General features: G+C 34.7%; 1 protein-coding gene across 4 annotated transcripts in view; it reads right to left on the bottom strand.

Annotated features, from left to right (window-relative positions):
* LOC134845101 (syntaxin-binding protein 5-like) overlaps window positions 1-26,059 on the bottom strand; it is a 99,739-nt gene that overhangs the window by 19,283 nt on the left and 54,397 nt on the right. For 3 of the 4 annotated variants that reach the window (XM_063861952.1, XM_063861955.1, XM_063861956.1), the window contains exons 16-20: window positions 12,283-12,401; window positions 11,886-11,976; window positions 9,369-9,477; window positions 3,890-4,111; window positions 2,556-2,651 (exon numbers count right to left, since the gene is read on the bottom strand). In XM_063861952.1, coding sequence (XP_063718022.1) covers window positions 2,556-2,651; window positions 3,890-4,111; window positions 9,369-9,477; window positions 11,886-11,976; window positions 12,283-12,401 — 637 coding nt within the window. The remainder of the gene's footprint in view (window positions 1-2,555; window positions 2,652-3,889; window positions 4,112-9,368; window positions 9,478-11,885; window positions 11,977-12,282; window positions 12,402-26,059) is intronic. The other variant, XM_063861953.1, reaches the window with a different exon arrangement.

Here is a 26,059-nt window from a genome sequence, read left to right as displayed (position 1 = left end):
TTTACAAACGTTGAATCGGACTTTACAAAAAATCAAGTTGACGCGATAACAATTGGCGATTTACTGAGGGCGATAACAATTAATTTTACAAGACTGCAGAAATGAAATGAAGGTGAAAACAATTTTTCATTTCCTTTTGGAGACTGACAGTTTTTTCCAAGTCAATCAAGAACAACTAATAATATCAGGAAGGGACGGTAATTAGTTGGGCACATGGGTTCACTTTTTTTCGGTTTAAGATTCGATCCACTTCCCGAAGTCATAAAACGCCCTGAGATGATTTTAATATTCCGACAATATGTATGAAATGCGCCGAATGACAATAATTTAAAAAAGATTATAGATGTAGACTACAATAAAAACCGTAGTATTTGACATTTAAGAGACAAATTAAATTCAGGAAACACACAGCACGGCCATTAAAAAACAACTTCTAATTCTAAGCATTCAAACGGCCAGAAACAGATGAAGGTGAAAATTGAGTTCACAGATGATCTTTTTCACATATTTCAATCTAAAAACATAGCCAACAGACGCTTGGAAAAGAGTCATGAACGCAAGGAACTAGAAAAAAACATGTTGTTTGAAAAAAACTTATGTTTCGAAAGAAAAAAAATGTCCTTAGAGCACTTTGAAACGCAACAAAACCATACTTTGTATGTAATAAATTAGAATGAAATCAGGCAAACTGCGTATAAATTACGCGCATTAAATTGAGATCGAGGGCGTTCAACAGGGGTGCCGGACATAAAGCCGAAGGGAACTCAAGCCGAAATTTTTCTTATAAAGTTGTGAAATATGATTATTTTGAAAACATTTTTTTGAAGAAATTCTGAATTTCTTGATCTTTCTTTAGTAGTTAATGGCGTTTTTTTATTAAAGTTTAAGCTTCCGAAAGCTGTTTAGGGAAGTTGAAAAATGAAACACGGTTGAAGGCGTTTTTCATGTTTATAATTTATTATGCATTTCAGAAACAGGCTGATGTTATTAACGGATGCCAATGACAAGTTGTGCATTGTCATGAATAACGCTTAGTATGGACCAAACTTGCCTAAACTTTTGAAAAAACAACGTTTTACAGAAGACAAAAAACTGTTTTGAGGTGCTTGTAAAGTTTTATTTTCGGATTTTTGATTGCCGCACTTGATATGTTCAAATTTTCGGCACCCTTGAACTCAGTTTTTCGGCACTGTTGTACTGCGCCAGCCGAAAACTTTCTGTAATAGGATATTAATTATCATACTGTTGTGTTTATTTGCGACTTAGGATGGAAAAAAAGTCGAATCGTACTATCATAGTACACTACGTTCTTGTAAATATATCCACAAAGAAAAAAAAAGAAATTTATGGAAACGATAGTAATTTTGAGAAGTTTCACTTCAAAACTCACGATTATTTAGTCGAAAATAATATCTGTGTTTTTAGTCTTAATGCAATCAAAATTTATCTTTTGAAAGCTTATTATCAAATCAGAACATCTTGCACTTTAGCATTTTCAGCTTGCCCGAATAGAAGACAAAAACTGAGTCAAAGTAGTCTATGAACGCAAGACAACAGAAAAAAATTAGGACTTGTTTTTTTGAAAACGTAGCAAACAGTTGGAAAATAGTCAAGGAAAGCAAAGAAACAAAAAAAACTGACTTACTTTTTAAAGAATAACTTCAATTTAGAGTTTCAAAGAAAAAGTATATTCAAGACCAATTTATAATTGACCATTTTCTATCAAAATTTACCCAATTTGAGAAAACTGGATCAACAGGTAAATTTTTCAATCCGCTGGGAAACCTGTACATTAAATTCCCTTTTCGAATCTACAAGTCTATCACGATTTTTATGACATTTACATTTAATGTTTGATAGTGGAGTTTGCCTCCATTTTAACAAAGCAAATGGCCTGAACTTAAAAAGAAATCGAAAGTCAAACTGCGGAAAACCTAATATGAGCGTGAAAAAAAATCATTTTTTCCCGAAAAAAATCACAAAGATCTATATAAGCGTTCATGACTCTTAAACGGAAACAAGACACGTTTGATCACGCACTACCTATTTGCTCCGATCACCCAAGGTGAGACGAAATCTTCTATTTAGTAGTTTTTCCCTCGAAAAATAAAGTATTACAGAGAAACATGTTTTGCTGTCATAGTTAGGACCGTCATGATTCGAGCTAAAATTACATGCATCGACTAACACATGCACAAAATTTCTGCTTTTATTAATTGCTTCAAAAAGATAAATCCCCCAAACGCAAAGAAAACGCGTGCAATTATTATTATTTCCTAAGGTTCTACGCAAAGATGGTTGCGATCTTAACATCACGCCATATTAGCAGAGAACCGAATTTTTCCTGTTTTAGCAGGACATTTTTGTTCTGTGCATCAAATCAAATCTTTTAATTCGAAACGATATAAAATTTTTATAATTTTTCGCCAAGAAGTATAATCTCAAAAATGCGGCTGAAAACATTTGGCACTGCATTTTTTCGCCCTCTCGGGTAGATGCCATAAGTTCAGATAAATTCATAATCAGTAAAAATCAGATAATATTTGAAATGTTACCATAGTTCCGAGGAGATGGTGAGTCTTTGCAGCTCGAAGGGGGAGCAGAGATAGAAAGCCTGACCACCATCGGAGAAGCAAAAGGTCCTCGCAATCCTAAAACATTAATTCAGAATTCATTTTGTTTCCACAATTCACTTTGTTTCCACAATTTTGCCATTTCGTTTTGACAATTTCGAGTTTTATAGAAAAAGTACATAATCTCGAAGCTCCTTAAACCCCAAAAATTATTTTTAAATAGATTTTATTTAAACAGAAGCGAAGCTGCACTTCACGAACACAAGCGAAAAATTCGCGAAAGAGTTCTGAAAACGTCTAGAAAGGAAAAACGCAAGAACATACTAAAATATATTGTAAAAATCAAATTCAATATACAAACATCTCTGACAGCACGCAATTCTATCAGACCTCCCAACTAAATGTAACTTGCCTTGCCCACTCAGCAATGCGTTAGAATATATCAAACAGCAAACAATGAACTTAAATAAATACATATTTAGCCAGATCATGATGTTAAATAACCCCTTAACGTCGCACCAAAAAGTTCGATTTTTGTTCCCAAAAAGCCCTGATATTATAACAGTTCATAAGCGAGCTCGAGACTATGAAAAACTAACCCAATTTGGGATCAAGTGTTCAAAAGGTAACTTCTTGTTACTCTTGAACATCTAAAGTTGAACATTCACTTTTGATACTAAAGAAAGCTTCAACATCTAGTAAAAAAAAAGCTGAATGCTTACTAGCAAAATCGAAATAGTAGAAAAACACGGAAAAGAGCAAAAATCACGTCGTTCAATTAAAAGCGAGCTCGTATAATAACACAGGCTTCGCTTCTGTAATAATCACGCAATCTCGCTTCTGTAATAATCTGTAATATATTTGTTAAAAAATCTATCATATTAATGTATTTGATCAGAGAATTTTTTGAATCAATAGTTTTTTATCAAAAAACTTTTGCTCAACGAAGTCATGGTGTGCAGCTGACATAACTAGAATACACAAAAATCATCTTCTATTAAGTGTTTAAAATTATCAGCATCCGAGTAGACTCTCTCACGCAGCTTCATTTCAAACAGAGGGTTTCGGTAAGTGTTTACTGAGAGTCATATCAATCTGAAATAGGGAACTTCATTGTTTTCACAAAACTTCATTAATTAACAGGTAGTATCATAGAACAATAAAATAATCCGAATGATATTAATTTAAGATGTGAAATGTGAAAAAAATTGCCGAGCGTACAACTAATTGAGTGCAAACAAACAAAGATACGTGATGTATAGCATTCACATGGGTCAGTTAACAGATATGGTCGGGGAGTTAATATGCAAACTAACTTTGTGGTGCAGGCATCCGGTGTCATATCGCACAGGTGGTACTCAAAGTCAGACGCTGCTGCTGACGCCGCTGGCCCGCCCGCCAGGCTACCACAGCCACCGCCGAGAACGGAGGGCGTGTGGTTGAGCGGGAGACCCCCATTGCCTCCGCCCCCTGAGGACTGAGGGGCGGCCGAGTTGGAGGTCGAATGAAAGAGGGAACTACCGAGGGAGAGGATAGATCTAAAGGACAGCAAAGGGCAAAAGTGACTACAAAACTACCACTTCACTGTACAAAACATGTAAAACAAACGATCACACTTCTACAAGAACATTAATGATTTAAAGCACGTGAGATGAGGTTAACGGCCATAGGGTCTTTTCAGTAATCCTCCCCTTCCCCCCTCCCCCTCCAATGAATGAAAAATGAAATCGGAAGTTTTGATCAAAAATTGGATCGATATTGCAACGAAACACAAGGCTGATATCCAGAGCCTTGAATCAACTCGGAAAAAGACCTCAAAAATCTCATATTTCAAACATAGACAGTTGGAAAAGAGTCAATAAACGCAAGTAAACAGAAAACAAATATTGACATAAATTTTGAATCTCATTTTTCGAATTTAAAAGAAAAACATGGATGCCTTTAAAGCTCTTTGAATTTCTAGAACAATTTTGTTTGACATTTTTTGATAAAATTAGACCAATTTGGGAAAACTGGATCAAGAAATAAAAATTTGATTTCGCTAGGAAATCTGAAAATTAAATTGCACTTTCGAAAGTTGATCACGCTTTTCGTGACCGTTACACTTTTGCTATTCAATGGTCAAGTTCGCCTTCACTTTAGCAAAGGAAAATATGACTTAATGTGAAGCTAGCGGCCCACTGCAGCTAAATTGCTCCCGAAAATGAGCAGCAGTTATCTTAAACGGAAAGAACAGACTCAGATGTTTGTAACAGCAGCAAAATCACAGGGTTGAATGGATGGCTGGATTGAAATCTGATGGGTGGATCGCTGGAGGGGGCCGGCTGAATAAATAGATTGTTGTATCGATGCACGGGTAGAGGGATGGATTGCTGGAGGGACGAGAACTACGCGGCTGATTGGACCAATGGATATCTGATAAGATGAATGTCTAGATAGAGAGATGGATGGATGACTGGTTGCATGGATAGAACATGGGTGACTAGGTGGATACATGGCTTGATGAATAGCTGGTTGCATGGATAGGCTAAGATGGGTGACTAGATGGTTACATGGCTTGATGAATTGCTGGTTACATGGAAAAGATAATACTTTGATGTATGAATGATTGGATTGATGGACAATTGATAAAGGGTTTCATCGCCGTCTGGAAAGACGAATGGCTAGGGGATAGATGGATCGCTGGAAAGCAGGCAGGTTGGATTGAAGGGCGATGGATGGCTAGATAGATTGCTGATTGGATGAATGGATAGACAGATTGCTGGTTGGATGGATGAACGGCTGGATGAATTGCCTGTTGGGAGAACAGATGAATGGATGGTTAGATGGATGGCCGGATTTATTGTTTTACGGTTGGATAAAAGGCCGGATGGATGAATGGAAGAGTAGATTGCTGGATGATGGGCGTCTGGGTACCTGAATAGCTGGATAGATAATGGAGAGATAAGCGATGGGTGGCTAGATGGATACATGGCTGGATGGCTTCCTGATTGGGTGTATAGCGTAAATTAAAGATATCTGGTCGGATATATGGCTGACTGGCTGTATGTCTGGAAGGAAAGATTGCCGGAGGGATGAATACATGGCTTGAAAAAAGCTGGTTCAACTGACGGACGATCGATGGCTAGATGAGTGGATAGGTTGACATGTGGTTGACGAATGGCGTAATGGATTAGTTGCATTGAAGATGGATGGCTGGCTGAATGCTTGGAAAAATGAAAAACTGGTTCGAGGGATGGATGTTTGGATGGATGGCTTAATATATTGCCGGTTGGATGAATGAACGGATGATGGATGGCAAGATAGATGGAGGGATGGAAAATGGGTACCTGAATAGTTGCCCAATTTCCATCAGGATGGATGGATGGTTAGATTGATTGCAGGATGGATGGTTAGATTGATTGCAAGAAGGATCAATGGTTCGGTAGGGTCGCTTGATCGATGGATGATTAGATTAATAGATGAACGGATGACTGATTGGATAGTTAGCCGGATGTATGCGTATATCGCTGATTGAACCCCACCCTGCCTTTCGGAGCGTGGCGTTGGGTTGTCGCTTCTTGCCTTTCCCTCGTAGCGCAATTTCGTGAAGCGATACCGTGCCTTGCCTTCTGCTCTGCCCCTATTTTCTCTGCCTTCCATTGCCTTGTCCAGCCTCGAGCTTTCTTGCCCTACCCTGTTTTGCTCCTCGCAGTGCCCAGCATTGCGCCATCTTGCGCTGCACTGCCCTGCTTTGTATCTGCTCAACCTGCCTTGTCTTGCCTCGTCTCAATCTGCACTACCTGGATTTGCTCTGCCAAGCCTTAAGTTGAGCTGGCATACCGTTCCCATTTGAGCCTACCCTGGCCTTGCACTTCGTCACACGGTCCTGCGCTGCCCTACCCTGCCTTGTACCTTCTCGTCCTGTCCTGCCTTGCCCGTCCTCTTGGCCCTGACGTGCTTAGCTTAACACTGCCCTGCGTTGCGCTACCCTACCCTGCATTGCCCCCTCCTCGCCCTACCCTACCCTACCCGTCGTTGCCACTCCTCGCCCTGCCTTGTCTTACGCTGCCCTACCCGGCGCCTCATCGACCTATATAATCTGAAAAAAATCCATTGTCTAAATAAGAAGTCAATCACAATTTTTGCGACTTTTACACTTTTCCTGGTCAATAATGGTGTTTGCCTTCCTCTTAACAAAATGAATAAACTGAACTTGAGCAGAAATCAAAAGTCAAACCACGAAAAAATTAAATTGAGCTTGAACAAATTTTTCCTTAAAAAAACGGAAACAAAATCATCGCCACCAATATCAGAGTCTGAACGACGGTCCTCGACTTCTAAAATTACCAGTCAAACTTTCCCAAAACCTTATTATAATTAATGGCCTATTTCGAGAAAACTCTTGAATTCTGCATAATTTTTTCCTTCATTGAAATCTAACATTAAATCCATATTTGAGACACTGTTGATATCCACTTGCATTACCCTCAGCTTCAAAAACAGAGGCAACTATGGGAAAAATGTGATTGAAACATTTCATTAAATAAAATATTACATGATTATAATTTAAACAATAGCCCGGCAACTGATCTCACTGAATTAGAAACCAAAAAAAAACGAAGCCAAAAAATTAATCAAAATTAACAAAAATTCCAAATTCCGCCGTTAGGTTAACGAAAGCAAAACCCACCAAAACACTTAAAACCATCTTAAACAAACCAATTGAACTTTACCCAAAAAAATACCAATGGAATCATGCTAATGGTCCAGCCAATACTCAAACTTTCGCGACTCAATTTCTAATAATTAACCGCGCTGAAATAAACCACCCTTATGCCTTCAGCATCAAAGAAAAGCGCGCTTAATTTGGGAGAAAACCCAAAAGCGCGCTTAATTTAGTCCAGCAAAATGACGAACTTCAAACCTCCAAAGCTTATCAAAAAATAATTGCAGGTTAATTACCTTTTTTCAGACCTAGATATATCAAAGCGGTAATGGAAATTGTCCACAAAAACTACTATAAGGTCTGTTGTCTTAAAATCCACGTATAAAACGAAACATCAAGCTTCATTTTTCTGCATCAGTTCAATTGTATTTATTGGAGAGCGTAATTTGCCCCCAAAAATGCGAAAAAAATGAAGCTTACTTCAAAAGAAATCAAACTTCAAATGGGAGAAAACGAAAAATGAGCATTGAAAACCTTAAAAATTTACATCAGCTTAAAAAAAACTATGCAAATTTAAGCGCATTGGAGTGGCTTATACGTTGGTTTTCTGCCAAATATATGTTTTTGAATCTTAAATCATTCACAAAACGCCGTTTGCACATCGCAATAAGAAAGCGTAATTTGCCGTCTTTTTAGCGAATGATTATTAATAAAAACTTTAAAAAAACAACGCGACAATTCGTAAAACAATTTAAGCGGCACACACTAATTTATGCGCACTGTTCCTCTCGTGCCCGTTGTAAGTGCAGCGGAGCATTTTCTTCTTCTCAATGCCTTGTTACGAATTATCGCCTGTTACTAATTGTCGCCCTACCTAAAAAAAATGACCTTTACAATCAAACGAACTATAAGTGTCTTCACTTCGTTGATTGACGTTTATACTTCTAGTACTCTAGCCTCTATAATTTTCAAGCATTGTCATAATCGAAGTTTTATCCACGTTGTGAGTTCAAAGCCTTGGAAAAAACTACCTAGTGACCTAACTGAGAGTCTAGTGAGAAACAAAATCAAATCTAAATCACTGATCCTAAAGATGAACGGACAGTTCTAATTGCTATACACGGTAAATACGGCGATGATAATAAAAAAATGATTAACCAAAACTCTTGAAAAGGTAATAAAACCCTAATTACTTTTTCAAACAAATAAATTATTGCTAAATCTATCTAACTTGGGGAATCGCTCTTAGCAGAAGATACTAGAGGCAGAAATTTATGAGATTCAGAACTTAGAACCAAATAACTTGAATGAAATGAGCGCGAAAGTCATCAGCATTTGATAGTTAAAATTTTTTAGGGGTATGAATATTTCTGACATTTTGTGCTTCTTTCATTAGAATAACCAATCTAATTAATTTAACCAAGTCAAACAAATTATTGTGCATTATTTTCAAAACACTATCTTCGGGAGACGACCTTTCACCAGAACAGCCATTTACCAGTTAACTCGCCATGATTGGTTTGGTACGCTTGATTGATATTGGTCCTAATTTAGACGACTCACTGGCCGTTTGAGACAAAAAATTCATTCGTTTCCTCAACGGACCAAAAGAGATGATCTAGACACATTTTATCTAGTACAAAAGAGCCAAAAACGAGTGTCAAAAAGAGTGCCAAAGACGAGTGAAACCCAAAAATATGCTTAACCAGCCATTGCATGAAACTTTTTTTTACAAAATGTCAAAGTTCTTAGTGGATTAGAAGGTTCCACAGGGTATACCAGTTACGCTAGAGGTAGGGTATACGCGAGAGGTAGATTTAGAAAACAGGAAAAGAAAAATTCGCAGCACATCGAATCAGAACTAACGTGCCCTAATTGCCAACGCTGAGTCCAAATTAGCGTAACAATTAGCTTGTTTGGTAAACATTCGCTGGTTTGGTAAAAAAAATTAAACTGGTTTGGTAAAAAGTAGCTTGTGGTTAAAAAAAATTAGCTGCTTTTGTAAAAATTAGCTTGTTTTGTCTGGTAAGCGGACAGTCTGGTAAAAGATATATCACCACACAAATTCAACCGACATTTGCAGTCAAACTATGAGAACAAACAAAGACATGGCATGACATACATGGCATTCTCACTACGTTTCTCACCTTATGTCTGTCAATGGAATGTATTCGGCGTCCAGTAGAACTCTTAAGCTAGGTAGACTCCAGACTATGATGTGGCCATTGGCTACGTAACACGCAAGGCAGGCCCCGCCTGAAAGAATAAAACATACAGACATTTGGAAAAATGTAAATCAACGAAAAAAAAATCTAAAGTTTTGCGTAACATTTGTAACATGAAAGTTGAATTTCGAGAAACTTAAAAGATTGCCATTTTCCATGAAACTAACCCAATTAAAAAAACCTAGCCAAGTAACAGCTGGAAAAGAGTCAATGAAGGCAAGTAGATAAAAATACAGACTTGTTTTTGAAAAACTTTCGAATTTCAAAAAAAAAACAAGAAGAGGGTCTAAAGATGTTCGAATTTCTAGAACAATTTATGATAGACTTTTTCGATAAAATAAATCCAAATTGAAAAAACTGGATCAATTTTTTATTCGCTGGGATACCTGAAAATAAAAATCCTTTTTCGATACTAGAAGTCACTCTGGTTTTTTTGTTTTTAGCTTAACACATTTGCTGTTCGAAAGTCGAGTTTGCCTTCCATTTAACCAAGGAAACGCAGTGAACTTGACAGAACTCAAAAATCAAACCGCAAAAAAATATCAAATTTCAGCCTGATCAGATTTTATAAGAGTCTTCATTGCGTGCATCGACTTTCAAAAGTGGGCAAATAAGTAGCTTTTTTTATTACTCTTTAAAACCCGCTTTTCGCAAATAAAAGTCCTGTACGTTTTTTCTGGCTACTTGAACTGTTGTTGTTGGAGAGCAAAGTTTGCTCTCCGTTGTGCAATGAAAATAAAAATCGAAAGTCAAACCGCAAATCAAACAAGAGCGTGAAACAAAAAAATAGCGCTTCCTTCATTAACACTTTGCAGAAAGATAACAAGGATAGCCGGTTACTGTGCAAATAGCACAGAAGGTATCGACCAAAATTTTGACAAAAAAACTCGCGGTTTTTGGCGCGCGCTCCCCCCTCAAAATTAGTACACTTTGGAGCCGAAGACGCCTTCAGAAAAACTTTTAGGGTCAGTCAGCCAAAAAGGGATATCTCAAAATATAACAAAGGTACCTCATCTCTAAATCTGCCCCAGGTTCCGACCAGTCTTGAAAAAAAAAACAATTTTTTTTTCAAATTAAAGTTAATTTTTTTCTGCGTAGTGTGATAAAAATATCTGAACGAAAAAATAGAAATTATGCTTATTCGACAGTCATAGTAAAAAAGGCCAATTGAAAAACAATTTTTGGAAAAGAGTCAATGAACGCAAGTAATAAAAAAACAATGACTTGTTTTTTTTAAGCAAAACTCAACTTTTGAACTTCAAAGAAAAAAAAGATGCCCTTAAAGCTCTTTGATTTTTGAGAACTATTTATCATTGGCTTTTTTTTGATAACATTAACCCAATTTGAGAAAACTGAATCAATAAGTAAAATTTTGATTTCTCTGGCAAATCTGAAAATTAAAAAACAAAAAAAAATCAATGCGATCTACACAAGAGTCTGAAATCGTTTATTGACTCTCAAAAAAGGAATCAAAAAAACAATGCCCTAAAAAAGAAACCATAACAAAAAACGTACTGAAAAAAAGTGATTTGAGTCATGTAGGGAACAATTATTTGAACCAATAAGCTTGCCACAATTCAAATTTTTTAATAAGAGGGCATGATAGTTCGCGTTTACATGTTGAGCAGCATAGATAGGTGCAAAACGCGCATATTTTATACCAGCAAACCGACAAATGGGCAATTTTCAAAACCATCATGCGAACAACTATAACGTTACACATGGCATACACAAGAGGCCAAAAAGAGCTTGAAACCCACTAGGTACACAGATTTGACTCCAAGTCCCCGGATTACATATCACTCGAATAAACAGCTAGATCGATTTCGTTCAAAAAAAAACATGCATATTAAATACAGGCATCGCCGCACGATGAATAAGCTGATATATCTTATACCGTATGACTGATCAAATAATTTGCCGAAAAACTGAGCCATCAACCGTGCAAAGGGTAATAGAAAACTAACTTCCTTTATCTAAGTCCGGTTGCAAATTTATCATTTTTATTATATAAACGCCAAAACTCAAAATATATAAATTTTGAGAAATTTTACTTCAAAAATAACAACACAATATGAACATTTCTTGTGATCATTAAGTCGAAAATAAAATATGGCGTTTAATAGCCTTCAATCAACCAAGAAAAAAATTTCGAAAGCTATAATCAAAATCGGAACAATTTGCCTGAATAGAAGATGAAAAATTATTCAAAGCAATAAATTGTTAAATTTTGCCGAAAAAAAAACAACAAGAACCGTGAATGTGATTTTGTTAGCAAAAGTCTTGTTTCAAACTGCAAAAAAATAACAATTAATTGAAAAAATTGAACACGGGTAGAAGAGAGGAAAAAAACAACACATATTTTCATCTTCAGTTTTCTTTGAACATATGTTAATCAACCAACAAAAATTGATGTAGAGAAAACGTATATAGGCATACCAGATAGAATAATGGGATCTGCCCTGACAATGTAGGAAGTTTCTGTGAGTTTCTGTCTGAAAACAACGTTTTGAGACGGAAGAGAGACCACCTGAAATTGGAACACACTGAACTTCTCAAATTTCTTTAGGCTTGATCTAAGACAAATTTGATGAAATTTGTGAGATAAACCATCTAAAAACTCTCAACAACATTTCTCTGCATATTCACATCTTTTTATCACACATTTAGAGTTAATAGCATCACCATATAAAATTGATACAAAAACGGGAAAAGCTGCAGGGTAAATATCTCCCGGAAAAATTTCAATGTGGAGGAACGGTGAAAATGAGCCCATAGATTCTTTGAATCTGAAAAAAAAACAGTTTATATGAAGGGAATTAAAAATAAAAGAGACCTTCGCCTCTTTGTCAGATGTGAGCACTAGAAACTGTCTGTCACTCGTGGACTCTTCATTGGCCCCTTGCGATTGAGCGCCATTCGAGTAGGATCCACTTCTGGTCACCAGTAGAGTACCTAAGAAAGGTTGATAACATTGTAAGCTAGCAATACGCGCAGGCAAGTGATATGAAGAGTAAAATAGTTTGATATTTGAAATTCAGAAATTCTTGAGATATTTTCTTTGACTACTGAGTTAGGTCCGAAGTGTAACTCATAGAGTAATTTCGGATAGGGTACACCGTCTGCTCGTCACGCTATCTTATTTTCGGCCGGATAGATTCGTGCAACTTCTTAGTCTAATACCGATCCTAATCTTACTCTTATACTATCTAGTCTCAGGTTGTTTAACTAGTCTCTGCTAGGCTCAATAGATCTAGGGTATACTGGTTTATTGCGGCTGCTGAAGTGCTCGGGAGAGTCCAACTAATTTCTAAGTTAAATTCAAATCTCTCTGGTGCTGAAATTACAAGTAACTTCAGCACTTACAAATAAGTGGGTTGTTAGTTAGATGGATCATGATTGGTTAATATTAAATACTTTACATTGGTAAAACATTTAATTTATCCAATCATAAAATGTAGTTTAGATCAGGTTCCACCCATCCGGGTTTTACAGAGTTTTTTAGAATAGTTCTTCTGCAATTCGAAGGATGGATGATGGACGTTTGTTTTTGGCGAACATCATAATTTTCTTCCGTTTCCTCTTTTGTTAGGGAAGTTCCAGGAAGCTGGAGTTAGAGACATAAGACGTTGTGTCTTCTAGTGACAACGACTACGTCTTTGCAACAAACTCAAATCTGATTTCAGAATGGTTTGCTATGTCAGGTTTTTCTGTTCTGCGTGGAGAACTTCTTTTGTGTATGATCTAGTTTGGGAATGGCGTGGAGATTGTGCGTGGAGGGGATGCCTGGTTATTCGGATCTGTACGTATACTTGAACATCGAGGTGGTCATTGGTCTAGTTCAATGAAGTCCTTTTCTGCGAGGTCAAGTCGTACTCTAAATCCTTTGAGTTGTGATTGTGAGCGGCATATCGATTGTAGTTGGTCATTCTCTCTCGAGTGTAGTGAGGTCGTCTTGTCTTTTGATGTTCGTCCTTGGTGTTGTATTCTGATCTATATATTGCATCATGTGATTTTACATTTTATAAAACTTTTATTAGTTTAATATTTTTTAATAATGATTTTAGTTAGTTGTTTTCACAAAAGCTTTTTGTTTTAGTTCGGTTATTTTGAAGAGTTACTCACACTTGAATAGCTCTTATTAAAAATAGTGGTGTGGTCACAAAGCGTGGATGTAGCGCGGTGGGTTAGGCCGGCTATAGAGCATGCTCAGGACGTCCTTCCTGGTGGGTTAGGCCAGGAGTGGGAGTATGATTTCATGCGGTTTTTGTGAGGGGTCCTGTTATGTGACAACGTTTTATGTTGGGTTTGTTGTGGTCTTACTTATGTCTTGTTGGTTATGTACTTTTTCCAAAAAGCAAATTGTTTGTGGTATGGGTTTGTCTTTTGACTTTTTTGTGTTTTATTATTTCTTTCTTAGACTTTATAATAGTCTTCAAAAGAATAAATTATCCAGTTTTAAACTGGGTTAATCCGGTTTGGGTACCGTTGGTTTCCTTTTCTTAGTCATGCTGTTATTCTATGATTTGTGGTTTTTAGTAAGCTGCGTTGGTTAGTTTTGTTTAGTATATGATTCCTTTCCAACCGGGTTAAAGGAAAGTTTGAAACATGTTATTATATGTTAGAGTTGTTGAGTGTGAAAACTTGAAACTGAAATTCATTATTTTAAACAATTCTTCGTGGGCGAGCTGTGCGAGTGTGGATAGAATTTCTGTGCGAATGAATGAAAATATCAAAAGGTTAGTACTGCAATTGCATTTTATTAATTTACTACATAGAATTTAGAAATTTACTGCTAGTCATGGGGGAATATTAAGATACAAATTTTCATCATAATTAGATTTACTGCTTGTGGGGAAAATTTTTAGAAATGAATTTACTGCATTGGTATTAAATTTATAAATTTATAAGTGTAAGAGATTAATAGAATTTTTGAAATCTGTTTGATGAAATTTGTGATTTTTATTTGTCTTTTGTGGTTTTTGTAGTTGATCGTCGGATGAAGGCTAAAAATCTAAAGAAAACATGAATAAAGTATGGTGAGTTTTTTAATATTTTAATTAGTTAGTTATATTCATTTAATTCATACTTACCTGTTAGTCGTCGGGGAAAAAACCGTGGGGGAAGATGTCGTGAATTAGTTCTGAAGTTGTTAGTAGTTTAGCTAAGATGCGGATGATATTTTTAGTCTGAAGCAGTGGCCAAAGCAATTGAAGTGCCTTAATAGTGGTTAGTTCTTCAGTGCCAACTGCAAACTCATAAGGTGTGTTTTGGATTAAGTTATATAATTTGTGATTGAATTTAGTGTTGTGGATGAATTCTAAAATTGGGATTTCTATGGGTTGTACAAACTCGTGCGGGATAAGGAAGGGTCGGGATTCTTCGGCGTTGAAGGTTTTGGTAATGGGACAGAAGATGTACATTTGGGTTATGGGGTCATAATTACGAAGAATACCATGGAGGTTAGTGTCTTTAATACAATATGTGAAATTTAGGAAAAATGGTGAAGTGTATTTGGAATTAATGAATTGAAAACGATGGTGTGGTTGTCTAGAGGGTGTGTGTAGGTCAAAGTGATTTTGGATGAAACGATAATAACTATATGTGTGGGTTTGTTTAGTGCGCAACATAATATCGTGTGAGCAGTGTAAATCTCTTTCGTGTGGTGCAAGGAAATGAAAGGTTAGTGAAAATATTTGGAAGCGTTCTTTAAAACTTTCGTATGCTTGTGTGTCTGTTAGTGCTTCTGAAATAATGTGATCAAACTTTCGGTCGAAGATGTTTAGTGTGAATGTATATGGTGTCTTGATGAAAAATTTCTCGGTAATTTGTGGATTAGCGAAGCGATCGTCGTCTAAGAATTGATCTTGGTTAGCTCTGATGATGTTGTGATCATAGTATTCGAGTGTATATTCGTTAGCTCTAGGTGCAGTGTGTGTTTTTAGTGATTTTTTATATCCAACGTAAGTAAATTGTCTAGCGGTTAGTGGTGTAGTGAGTCGATATAGCATGTCCGTATTTCGCTCTATATCGATGTGAGTGTTAGATAAAGGTAAGCAAAGAGGGTTAGTGAAATGATAATATGAGGTCCAAGAGAGAGTAGGCATTAAAACGTATTCATCTACGAAGTTGCGTGTTTCGTTAGTGTCATGGGGGGTGTTTAAGGTGTATTGTGGGAATGAGGGTAAGGTGATGGCTAAAAATTCTTTTGTGTTAGTATGCTTGGGGTGGTTGATGTATTCACGGGCTGTTCCTGATCTAAACCACATTTTATGATTGGATAAATTAAATGTTTTACCAATGTAAAGTATTTAATATTAACCAATCATGATCCATCTAACTAACAACCCACTTATTTGTAAGTGCTGAAGTTACTTGTAATTTCAGCACCAGAGAGATTTGAATTTAACTTAGAAATTAGTTGGACTCTCCCGAGCACTTCAGCAGCCGCAATAAACCAGTATACCCTAGATCTATTGAGCCTAGCAGAGACTAGTTAAACAACCTGAGACTAGATAGTATAAGAGTAAGATTAGGATCGGTATTAGACTAAGAAGTTGCACGAATCTATCCGGCCGAAAATAAGATAGCGTGACGAGCAGACGGTGTACCCTATCCGAAATTACTCTATGAGTTACACTTCGGACCTAACTCATCTGGTGCGACCATAAGTCTCGAACAAGACCTTAATAGATTAGAATTAACCAAAATAGATTAGAAATTAGACAAAAACATTTACAAAAATGTTATACGACAATAATTTAATCGAAATGTCTCTACGACTCAATAGATCAGAGCCAATATTCCGAACCATAACAGAACTACCCGGAATTGGAAGAAGACCTCGAACCAAAGACGACATACGACAAAGTAGAAACTTGCCGTATAGTTATATGATAGTTCGGCAAAAGCCAGAACAAACTTTTATATTTCGAATACTACTTGCAATGAATTTAGATTTCCATTTGCAAACATAAAACCTTGAAGTTACGCTTCAAAATCATTTCAGGCGCTAAACAAATTTATTAATATACAATAACGATTGATAAAAAGATCTAAGATCGTTTTCCTAAAACTCTGCAGTAATATACAAAACATGTTTGAAAAATATTTATTGGAAAATAAAAATAAAAATTAGTAGCATGACAATAAATGGTTAGTAATCATAAATCATCCTGTTGTTCCAGCTTCATCACCTAAAACATAACAGCAATCATCAACTCACTAACATCATAAAACACTAAATCCTTCCTTTACACAAATTTAAAACTTTATTAAAACTTAAAGTCGCTTAATTTAAAATCAGATCATCAAGGCTTATCCTTGGATCTTAAATCATTTTCTACTTAATTAAATTTCAAACTTGATCATCAAGGCTTATCCTTGGATCAAACAGAACAACTTTGTTCTCCCCCACCCACTTAATTAGTGTCTAACGACCTCAAACGTCGATTCACTACCCAACCCTTTCTAAAGACCCCAGACTAATAGAAATTTTTAAACAAAACTAATCATTCAAATTAGGATAAACAGTGAAGAACTTCGGTTATTCATCCTTCACTTGACCCCTCCTCTTACCAGACCCAGGATAAATCTTAGACTTAGTAAGTTTAAAATAGTATCTAACGAACTACTCGCGTTCTAATTATACCTGAACCTTGTGGATCGATTTACTATTCTCCAACCCTTGAACACAATCACTACCCCTAAGTAAGATTAAGTAAGTTAACACCTTAGCTTATACTAGTCACGAGAAAGTAAAAATCATTCTTCGGAATCGATATACTTTTCTCTCCAACCCTGAACAAATAGACCCAGGTTAAGCTAACCAAAAAATCGTAAGAACTAACAGTTTAGGAAAATAGAAATCATTTAACAACCCTTTGCATCCGTCATTCTAAACCTTATGTCATTTAAAAACCTAGGAAATAAACAAACAATCGTTTTACACAATTGTGAAATAGATAACAAAAAATACGACCTTGTAATCACACCTCATACACAAACAGTTGGATACATTCGAACAAAACGACAAACACTAAAAAGAAAAATAATAACGAAACAAAGACAAATAACACGAAAAAGATTTTCAAAAAATCGAAACGCATTTTCAGAATCAGAAACCAACAGTTTAGACGAACTTTACAAACTAAAAGAATCAATAGATCAAAATTGCCCAATTCACGATCAATTATATTTCTCTGACTCAGAAACAACTTCAAATTCATCACAAAGAGGAAAAAGAAGAATAAAAAAGCAGTACAAACACAAACCAGTACATTTATACAATTGGAATCAACCAATTCGACACATTAATAATTATATATTAACAGTCATCGAACGAAAAAATGAGCTCAACGCACACTCCAGGTGAAGAAAGTCCAGATGATGATGAAATCTTTCCTTTTATAGTAGACGCAGATACTGATAGAGGACAACACATATTTTGTCAAAATTTACTCGTAAATTTATTTGAACCCGGAATTAGTCCATGTAAAACAGAGTTCCCAGATGTAAAAATCAAAAGACAAATCATAGACCACTACTTAAAAGATATATGCAACATAACACAACAGTATGGAATCTACTCCATAGAATTCACCTCACCAAACCATAATAATAGAAAATATACAATTCAAACAGACGACCTTGATTTAGAATTTTCAAAAGTTTTTTCAGAATATATAAAAAGCATCCAATATCATAACTCACAAAGAGCAAACTCCATATTCACCAATGAAGTTTTCGCAATAATATATAGTTATATTTCGATATTAGAAAACGAAATCCCAATAACAAATGTCTCACCGACAGAAACATCTAAACATTTAAGAGTACGACATGAAATCACACTACTCTCTAGTTATTTAAACATCATTAAAGAAAATTTCACGAAAGACGACGTTTCACAACATACCAAACACGATTTACAAAAAATTTTGGCATGGTTCATAATAGATTATTTCACACACAATATTGATTTAATTGCACAAGCAAGAAAAAATTTTAGACCCCAAAATTCGAACGATGATACCGCTATCACAGAACAATCAGATTATGTTTGGGACCCCGAATGGTCTCATCCCGCATTTATAAGCTTTCCACAATCAATCTCAAGTCAAGCAATAGGTACAATATCTTACATAAGAGATTATGTAAGAGTAATACCATTAACAATTGATGCAACACCATTAAACTATAATACATTTTTACCCGATACACAAAATAATAGTTTAAACTCTACAGTCATACACAACGAAAACCTCAATGGAACTAGGAATCTTACTCAACAAGATATCCAGACACCATCACACTTCATAAATGAAGAAATTGTACACACAACAACTACACAACAAAGTATTTCACCAATACGCCCAAATTTAACAACACCAAGAAATACAAATCCTTCACAAACACAGGTAACCTTACAATCAACCGTTAAACCTTCGGTTGCCCCTAAATATTCACATATGGATTACCAAACATACAGACCCATGACAATACCATCAAAAACACGCAAAACATTCACTAGAAACAACTTTGCAGATCATAATTATAATTATACACATCCATCAAAAACAAATTATCAACCACAAAGGAATTTTAATCAATATACAAAACCTCGAAACTGGGATAACCCAACGGCCCAATATAATTCCAAAAATTTTCAACCAAATCCTCCACGGGATCACAGTGAAAATTACCCATTTTTTCAACAGAATAAAAATAAAAAACAAACATCTTATCAAATGGATTATTTATCCTCAGATGATGATTTCTTACAACCAGATATATTTGCACCAAATACTCAAGAATATCGTAGACAAGGAATACAGAGAACACGTACAAATCATAGAAATTTTTCTCCACAACCAATAGATGCACAAAATCAACAACCAATTCAACAACAAAATCCAATTAATACACAATCTTTTCAACCAATTCAACAACAAAATCCAATGACTGCACACTCGTATCAACCATCACAAATGCAAAATGAAATACCACTCCCATATTATCTCCAACAACATGAGATAACAAGAAACCAACTTTCAAATTTTTCTCAAATGCCAAATGCAGCAGAATCATTACAAATGACAATGAATCCATACCTTATGGGTGGATCATCAATAACATCAAACAAACCTTTAATGGTTTTCACAGGAACAGACCCTGAATACTCTGTAGAAGATTATTTAAATGCAGTAACAGCAAACCTGATTTTAAATATTGGACCTGAACCCATTAATACGCCACTACATCAAAACTGGATACATCGACGCACAGCGTTAATACAAACAACCTTAGATGGCGCAGCCCAAAAATGGTTTTCAGTACTACCTCTAGAAATAAAATCAAACTGGAAAAGGTTTACACAGGAATTTTCAAAAATGTTTGACTCCGAAAGAAACAAACAACAACAAAGAGTTTTATGTAATGAAATTCGCAGATTACCAAACGAAACCATCAAGCAAATAGCAGTACGAATCGAAACACTAGTTCGAAAAGCATATTCATTAAATACACATGACTATAAAAACACAAAGATGACAGAAATCTTAATGATGACCTTAACACCACAATTAAGGAAAATAGCAATAAAAAAGAGAGCATCTCATCCTTCTTCAATTCGAGAACCCGATTTAGATTTTCGAAAACTAGTAGACAAATTAGAACAAGCAGAAATCACGATGAAACTAGAAGAAACGGAAAATCTGAAATTACAATACGTTAACAAAATTGAAACGACTCCCACTAATATTAATAATATACAGGAATCAGAGACAGACCTCGTTGAAAAAATCACTGAAATACTCAATATTTATGAAAAGAACCCAAACTTTAAAGGCAAACCATCTTTCAAAAAATGGTGTAATTATTGCCGACGATACGGACATAGTATTTCCGAATGTAGACAAAAACAGCAAGATAATCAAAATAAACCTCAAAAATATAAAGAACCAAATAAATCATTCTATCAATACATGAAAAAAGATCAAAATCTACCGAACAAAACAGTCCACAGCAACAACAGTTCAGGAAAACCACTCCCAAACAATACAAACTATACAAGAAATCAATCACCATATAACTCAAGTTATAGAGGAAGATCACCAGAACGAAGAAACACGTATAATTCATCACAAAATCACTACAATAGACCAAATAGTCGAAATAACTACTCCAGATCAAATTCAAATACACAACGATTTGTTTCTAGATCTAATTCCCAATCAAGAAATAACTACTATCCAAACAACCAATCACGAAATTCATCATACAATAGGAATAGAAACTACTCCTATAATCGAAATAGAAGTTATTCAAACAACCGAAACCAGAATTACCCGAATAATCGATCAAGGAATAACTCATATAATAGATCGAACTATAACAGACCAAACAATAATGACCAAAACAGATCGCGAAATAATTCACAAAATCGACACCCAAGTTATAATAATCGTTATAGAAATTATTCCCAATCACCACACCGGAATAATAATAACTATAATAATCCTAATAATCGCCACAGAAGTAGTACACCTAAACATCAAAGACATATTAATCAAGTACAATCTAATCCAGAAACAACATCAGACCCTCCAGGTATTGATGACACAGTAACTGATACGTTACAACTCAATCAAATAAACTGTACATCATCAGATTCAGAAAGTGATACTGAAAACACTCTTTCTATCAATATGATAAAAGTCGAAAATGACTATGAATCTGTCATATATGAACAACCCTTTTCATCACACATATATGAAAATCAATCAGAATTTCTTCAAAATTATTACACTACACCCATAAATTCCACACCAACGACGCAAGAAACAAACGAGATTAACACTACAGATCAAACCAATAAAAATACCAAAACAAAATGCTTGAATACAAACCACATTTATCAAAATATACAAAAAGAACAACCCAAAGAAAAAATTTGGACAATACCATTTCTCTTAGAAAGCCCAAGAAATAAAGAATTTCAACCACCAGACCTTGAAATAGATTTTTTAATTGATTCAGGAGCAGAATCAAACATAATAAACATCCCCACATGGAATGAAATAAAAACCTTACACCCAAAGCTAACACCTCTTGAAACCTCCAGCAAACTAGCAACAGCACAAGGATCAACATTGATAAACTACGGAAAAATCCAATTATTTCTCCTCCCCACCAGAACAATGGAACAAAGCAAAATTTTAAATAAGCCATTTAAACAAATATTCCATATCACTGACATTAAATATAATATCATTGGAATACCATTTATTTCGAAGTATATACCAACAATTAACATACTAAATAGTAAAATATTAATCAAAGATAAATATACAAAAACAAAAGAAACATCCTTAACATTTTTTCAAAGATTAAATAAACAACCACCATTCTTTTCAAAATTCTATCCGATATTTAACCAACAAAGAAAACACCTGAAACCACTATCAGGAAATATCTATAATTTTTCAATCAAACAAGTTCACCAATATGATAAAGAACAAAACAAACAAAAATTTTATATGTCAGATTTTGAATTCAAACCTATTCACAAATTCTTCAAAATCACAATCTCATCCATAAAATATTTGAAAAATTCGAATTCCGATATCATTTCTTTACATGTCTATAACAACACACCTTACCAAGTAACATTACCTTTAGGACTTTTAGGATATTGTGAAACCAACGCTACAATATCACCAATACACGAAAAAGCCTATCGCGTAAATAATATACTCCAATTACTAGATATTTGCCAGTCTACAATTCTTAATGAAGAATTATCTATAAATAATATAATAAGTAACGAAAACAGAAATACGGATTATTTCACAAAAACTCCATATTTCAAACCTACATTCAACATAAGTAACTACACAGAGGACCAACAGAAATTTTTAACAATGTTTAATTTCCAACATTCACAAATAACACAAGACGAATTCGAGAAATTAGCCAAACAGCTAATTAAATATTCATCAGTCTATGCAACATCAAAATTCGATGTTGGGAAAATCAGTTCATCACTACATCTCCCGTTAAAACCAGACGCAGTTTTCAAAAAACAGAGAGCAAGTAAAGTACCAATTCACTTACATGATAAAGTGAACAGATTACTCGATATTTTAGAACAATATAACATTATATCACCAGTAAACAAAGAAGAACAACCAAAAGGCAACACATTCATCAACCCTGTTATCATTCTAGCTAAAGGAGAATCATTAAAAATCGTTCTCGACGCTAGATACCTCAATTCACTCATAGATGAATCAAAATGTAACTGGCCCATTGAACCAATACAAGTTATTTTAACAAAAATAAACGGCAAATACTTTACAACCGCCGATAAGAATAGTGCATACAATCAAATGCCACTAGATGAACAATCACGACGTTTAACACAATTTGTTATAGGAAACCAACAATATGAATTCAACCGCTTATTCTATGGAATATCCATAGGACCAGCAGCATTTTCAGCTTTTATGAGCAAAATTTTTAGACCACTAATACTCAAGAAAAATGCAATCACCTATTTAGACGATGTTTTTATGCAATCACAAACAAAAGACGAAATGTTCAAAGTTTTAGAAAAATATCACCAAATACTTCAGAACGAAAATCTGAAGGCCGCCCCCGATAAATCACACTTCTTTTTGACAAGAGTTAAATTCTTAGGACATAACATAGAAAGAAAAACAATCACTCCACTGAAATCACGCATTGACGCTATTCAAAAACTTCAACCACCAACAAATAAAAAGAAAATCCAAGAATTCCTTGGAATGTTAAACTTTTTAAGTAAATATGTTTATAAAATGCAATTATATCTACGACCATTTTATAACATCCTTAGACAACAAAATAATTTTGAATGGAATACAGAACATCAAGCACGATTCGAAGAAATAAAGAAACTTTTAACTGAACAAATTTCAAACACAATTCCAGACCCTGATCAACCATTTTATGCAATGTGCGATGCTTCGAACTTTGGCATCGGCGCAGCACTATTACAATCACATAATGGTACAAATAAAATGAACCTCATATCAGCAAATTCTCGATTATTTACTCAAGCAGAGCTACGACTCTCAACTCTAATGAGAGAATGCACAGCCATAATATATACACTAACAGAATATGAATTTCTGATACTTGGATCAAAACATCCCACAGTTCTATTCACAGACCATAAACCAATCATCTTTCTTTTTACACAAAAGTCTAATCCAAACCACCGAGTTTATAGATTTCAACTCATTTTAATGAAATTCCCAAACTTACATATAGTTTGGACCGCAGGAAAAAATCTTGCATTACCAGACACCTTAAGTCGAAATACGCCACCTGAATTACTTACACGAAAAACAACAGTTGAAATACCCAAAAACATAAAATTCTACCTTGCAGAAAACGAAACATCACCCCGATTAGAATGCAAATATGCAGTTAAAACTGATATTGAACAATCACAAATAAATAATTTACAACATTTCCCACTTTATTTAGATTGTCAAAATAATCATTATGAAGTTGATCTACTTGGAACATCAACTTTCAAACCAATCCCATATTCTCAATGGATCAAAAATAACACCCAACAAAAACGAACAAAACAACACCCGTCTAAAAAAAAAGACCATTTTCCACTAATTGAAAAAGAAGATTTAACTGATAAAATAAATTTATCAGGACCACAAACAAATGATTCAAAATACACAATAAATCAAGTTTTTGACCTTCACGACCCACTTGATACAATACCCTTATCTAAACTCGAAATTGAAAACATTTTTCTCCCTCCAACAGAAACGATTACAATTTCAACACTGAAACAATATCAAAATCTTGACCCGATAATTAGACAACTAAAATCATGGCACAAATATAAAACTAAACCTATCAAAGCAGATTCAACCATTCTAGGAAACAAAACACTCCTCCGATACTTTCGCAAATTTAACAACACAACAATTAACGAAAATACAGACCTTTTAGAGTATAACCTAAATGAATCTACAGTTCCATGTCTCCCTTTAAGTATGATTCTTATAGCTTTTAATATTTCACATACACAAAATATTAAAGGACACTCTGGATCAGAGAAAACATATTCAAATTTTATACAAAACTTTTATTTCCCAAATGCACCAATTTGGATAAAAGTACTATGCAATGACTGTATAGTATGTCAACTAAATAAACCTTACCCAAATCAAAAACAAATAGCACAAAAACAAGATTTTAAAGGACAAAGTTTGTACTTTAATCATCGTATCTCATTTGATACTAAAGGACCAATTTCACCCTCATCAGAAGGAAACTCCTACATTATGGTAATTGTTGACGCATTTACACATTATGTAGCACTTAACCCAGTACCACATTGTAATGCTTATTACGCATATACAACACTTTATGAACACTGGATAGCAAAATTTGGACTACCAGAAATTTTAGTCACAGACAATGGTACAGAATTCATAAATAATGAAATAATAACACTATGTCATTTATATAACATTAAACACAAACCACGTACATCTCATGCACCTTGGACAAACGGCTTAGTCGAAGGTATGAACCGTTCACTACAAGAATATCTTAGATGTATCATCAACGGAAATGATACAAAATATACCGAATGGTCAGCAGATGTAAAATTATTTCCCTTAGCATATAATTCACAAATAACGACAACTTTAGGAATGTCACCATACGAAATGGTTTTTAACCAAAAGCCACGCAAACCAATAATGTTTACAGCAAATTCCCATAAAAACGCACAAGGTTATTGTAAACCAAATAAAGATTCAATTTGTTATAACCTACCTTTACATACACACGATGAAGATCATTTTCATCACCCACAAATTCTTAAACTAGCCTCCGGTACACACACCGAATGGATTCTAAATAGAGATAAAAAACACAATGAAATTTATCAAAAAATAACAAAAAAGTTATTACAAAGACAAAACATAAATGAACAAATCAATTCACGTTTTACACCAGCTTCCGATTTAAAAATTGGAACATTTGTTTTAATACCTAATTTTAATACTCAAAAAGGAATTTCTAAAAAATTACAACCCCTCCGAAAAGGACCCTACCAAATAATTGCAAGACCCACTGATGTCACATATAAAATTACCTACTCGAATAAAAAAGAAATCGTTCAGCACCGAAACAACCTATTACCTTATTACCCAAAAGAATACGCACTCCGCGAATTAACTCAATTATATTCTTTCACAGGATTAAAAATAGTTCAAAACGAACCACATCTGAAAAATACAGAACAAAATGATAACCCCACCGAAAATCAAAACACAAAACCAACCGCTACCAAAAACACTACAAAAAATCTAGACCATAAAGAATCCCAAAAGCAAAGAAAAAATACAAAAATGACAGAACAAATAATACCCCAAGAAGAAATAGACAAATCAGAACATAGAAAAACAACAAGACTCCGAAATCAACCACGAAAAAACTACAAAATGTTCATCCCCCAATCTAAAATATTAAAGAAAGTAGAATTTAAAAAGTAATTTTTAAGATTTTATACTTCACAATCTTGAAAC

This window comes from Symsagittifera roscoffensis, chromosome 4 (genome assembly GCF_963678635.1).
Source record: "Symsagittifera roscoffensis chromosome 4, txSymRosc1.1, whole genome shotgun sequence".
Lineage (NCBI taxonomy): Eukaryota > Metazoa > Xenacoelomorpha > Acoela > Convolutidae > Symsagittifera > Symsagittifera roscoffensis.
This window is presented reverse-complemented; position numbering and strand designations above follow the sequence as displayed.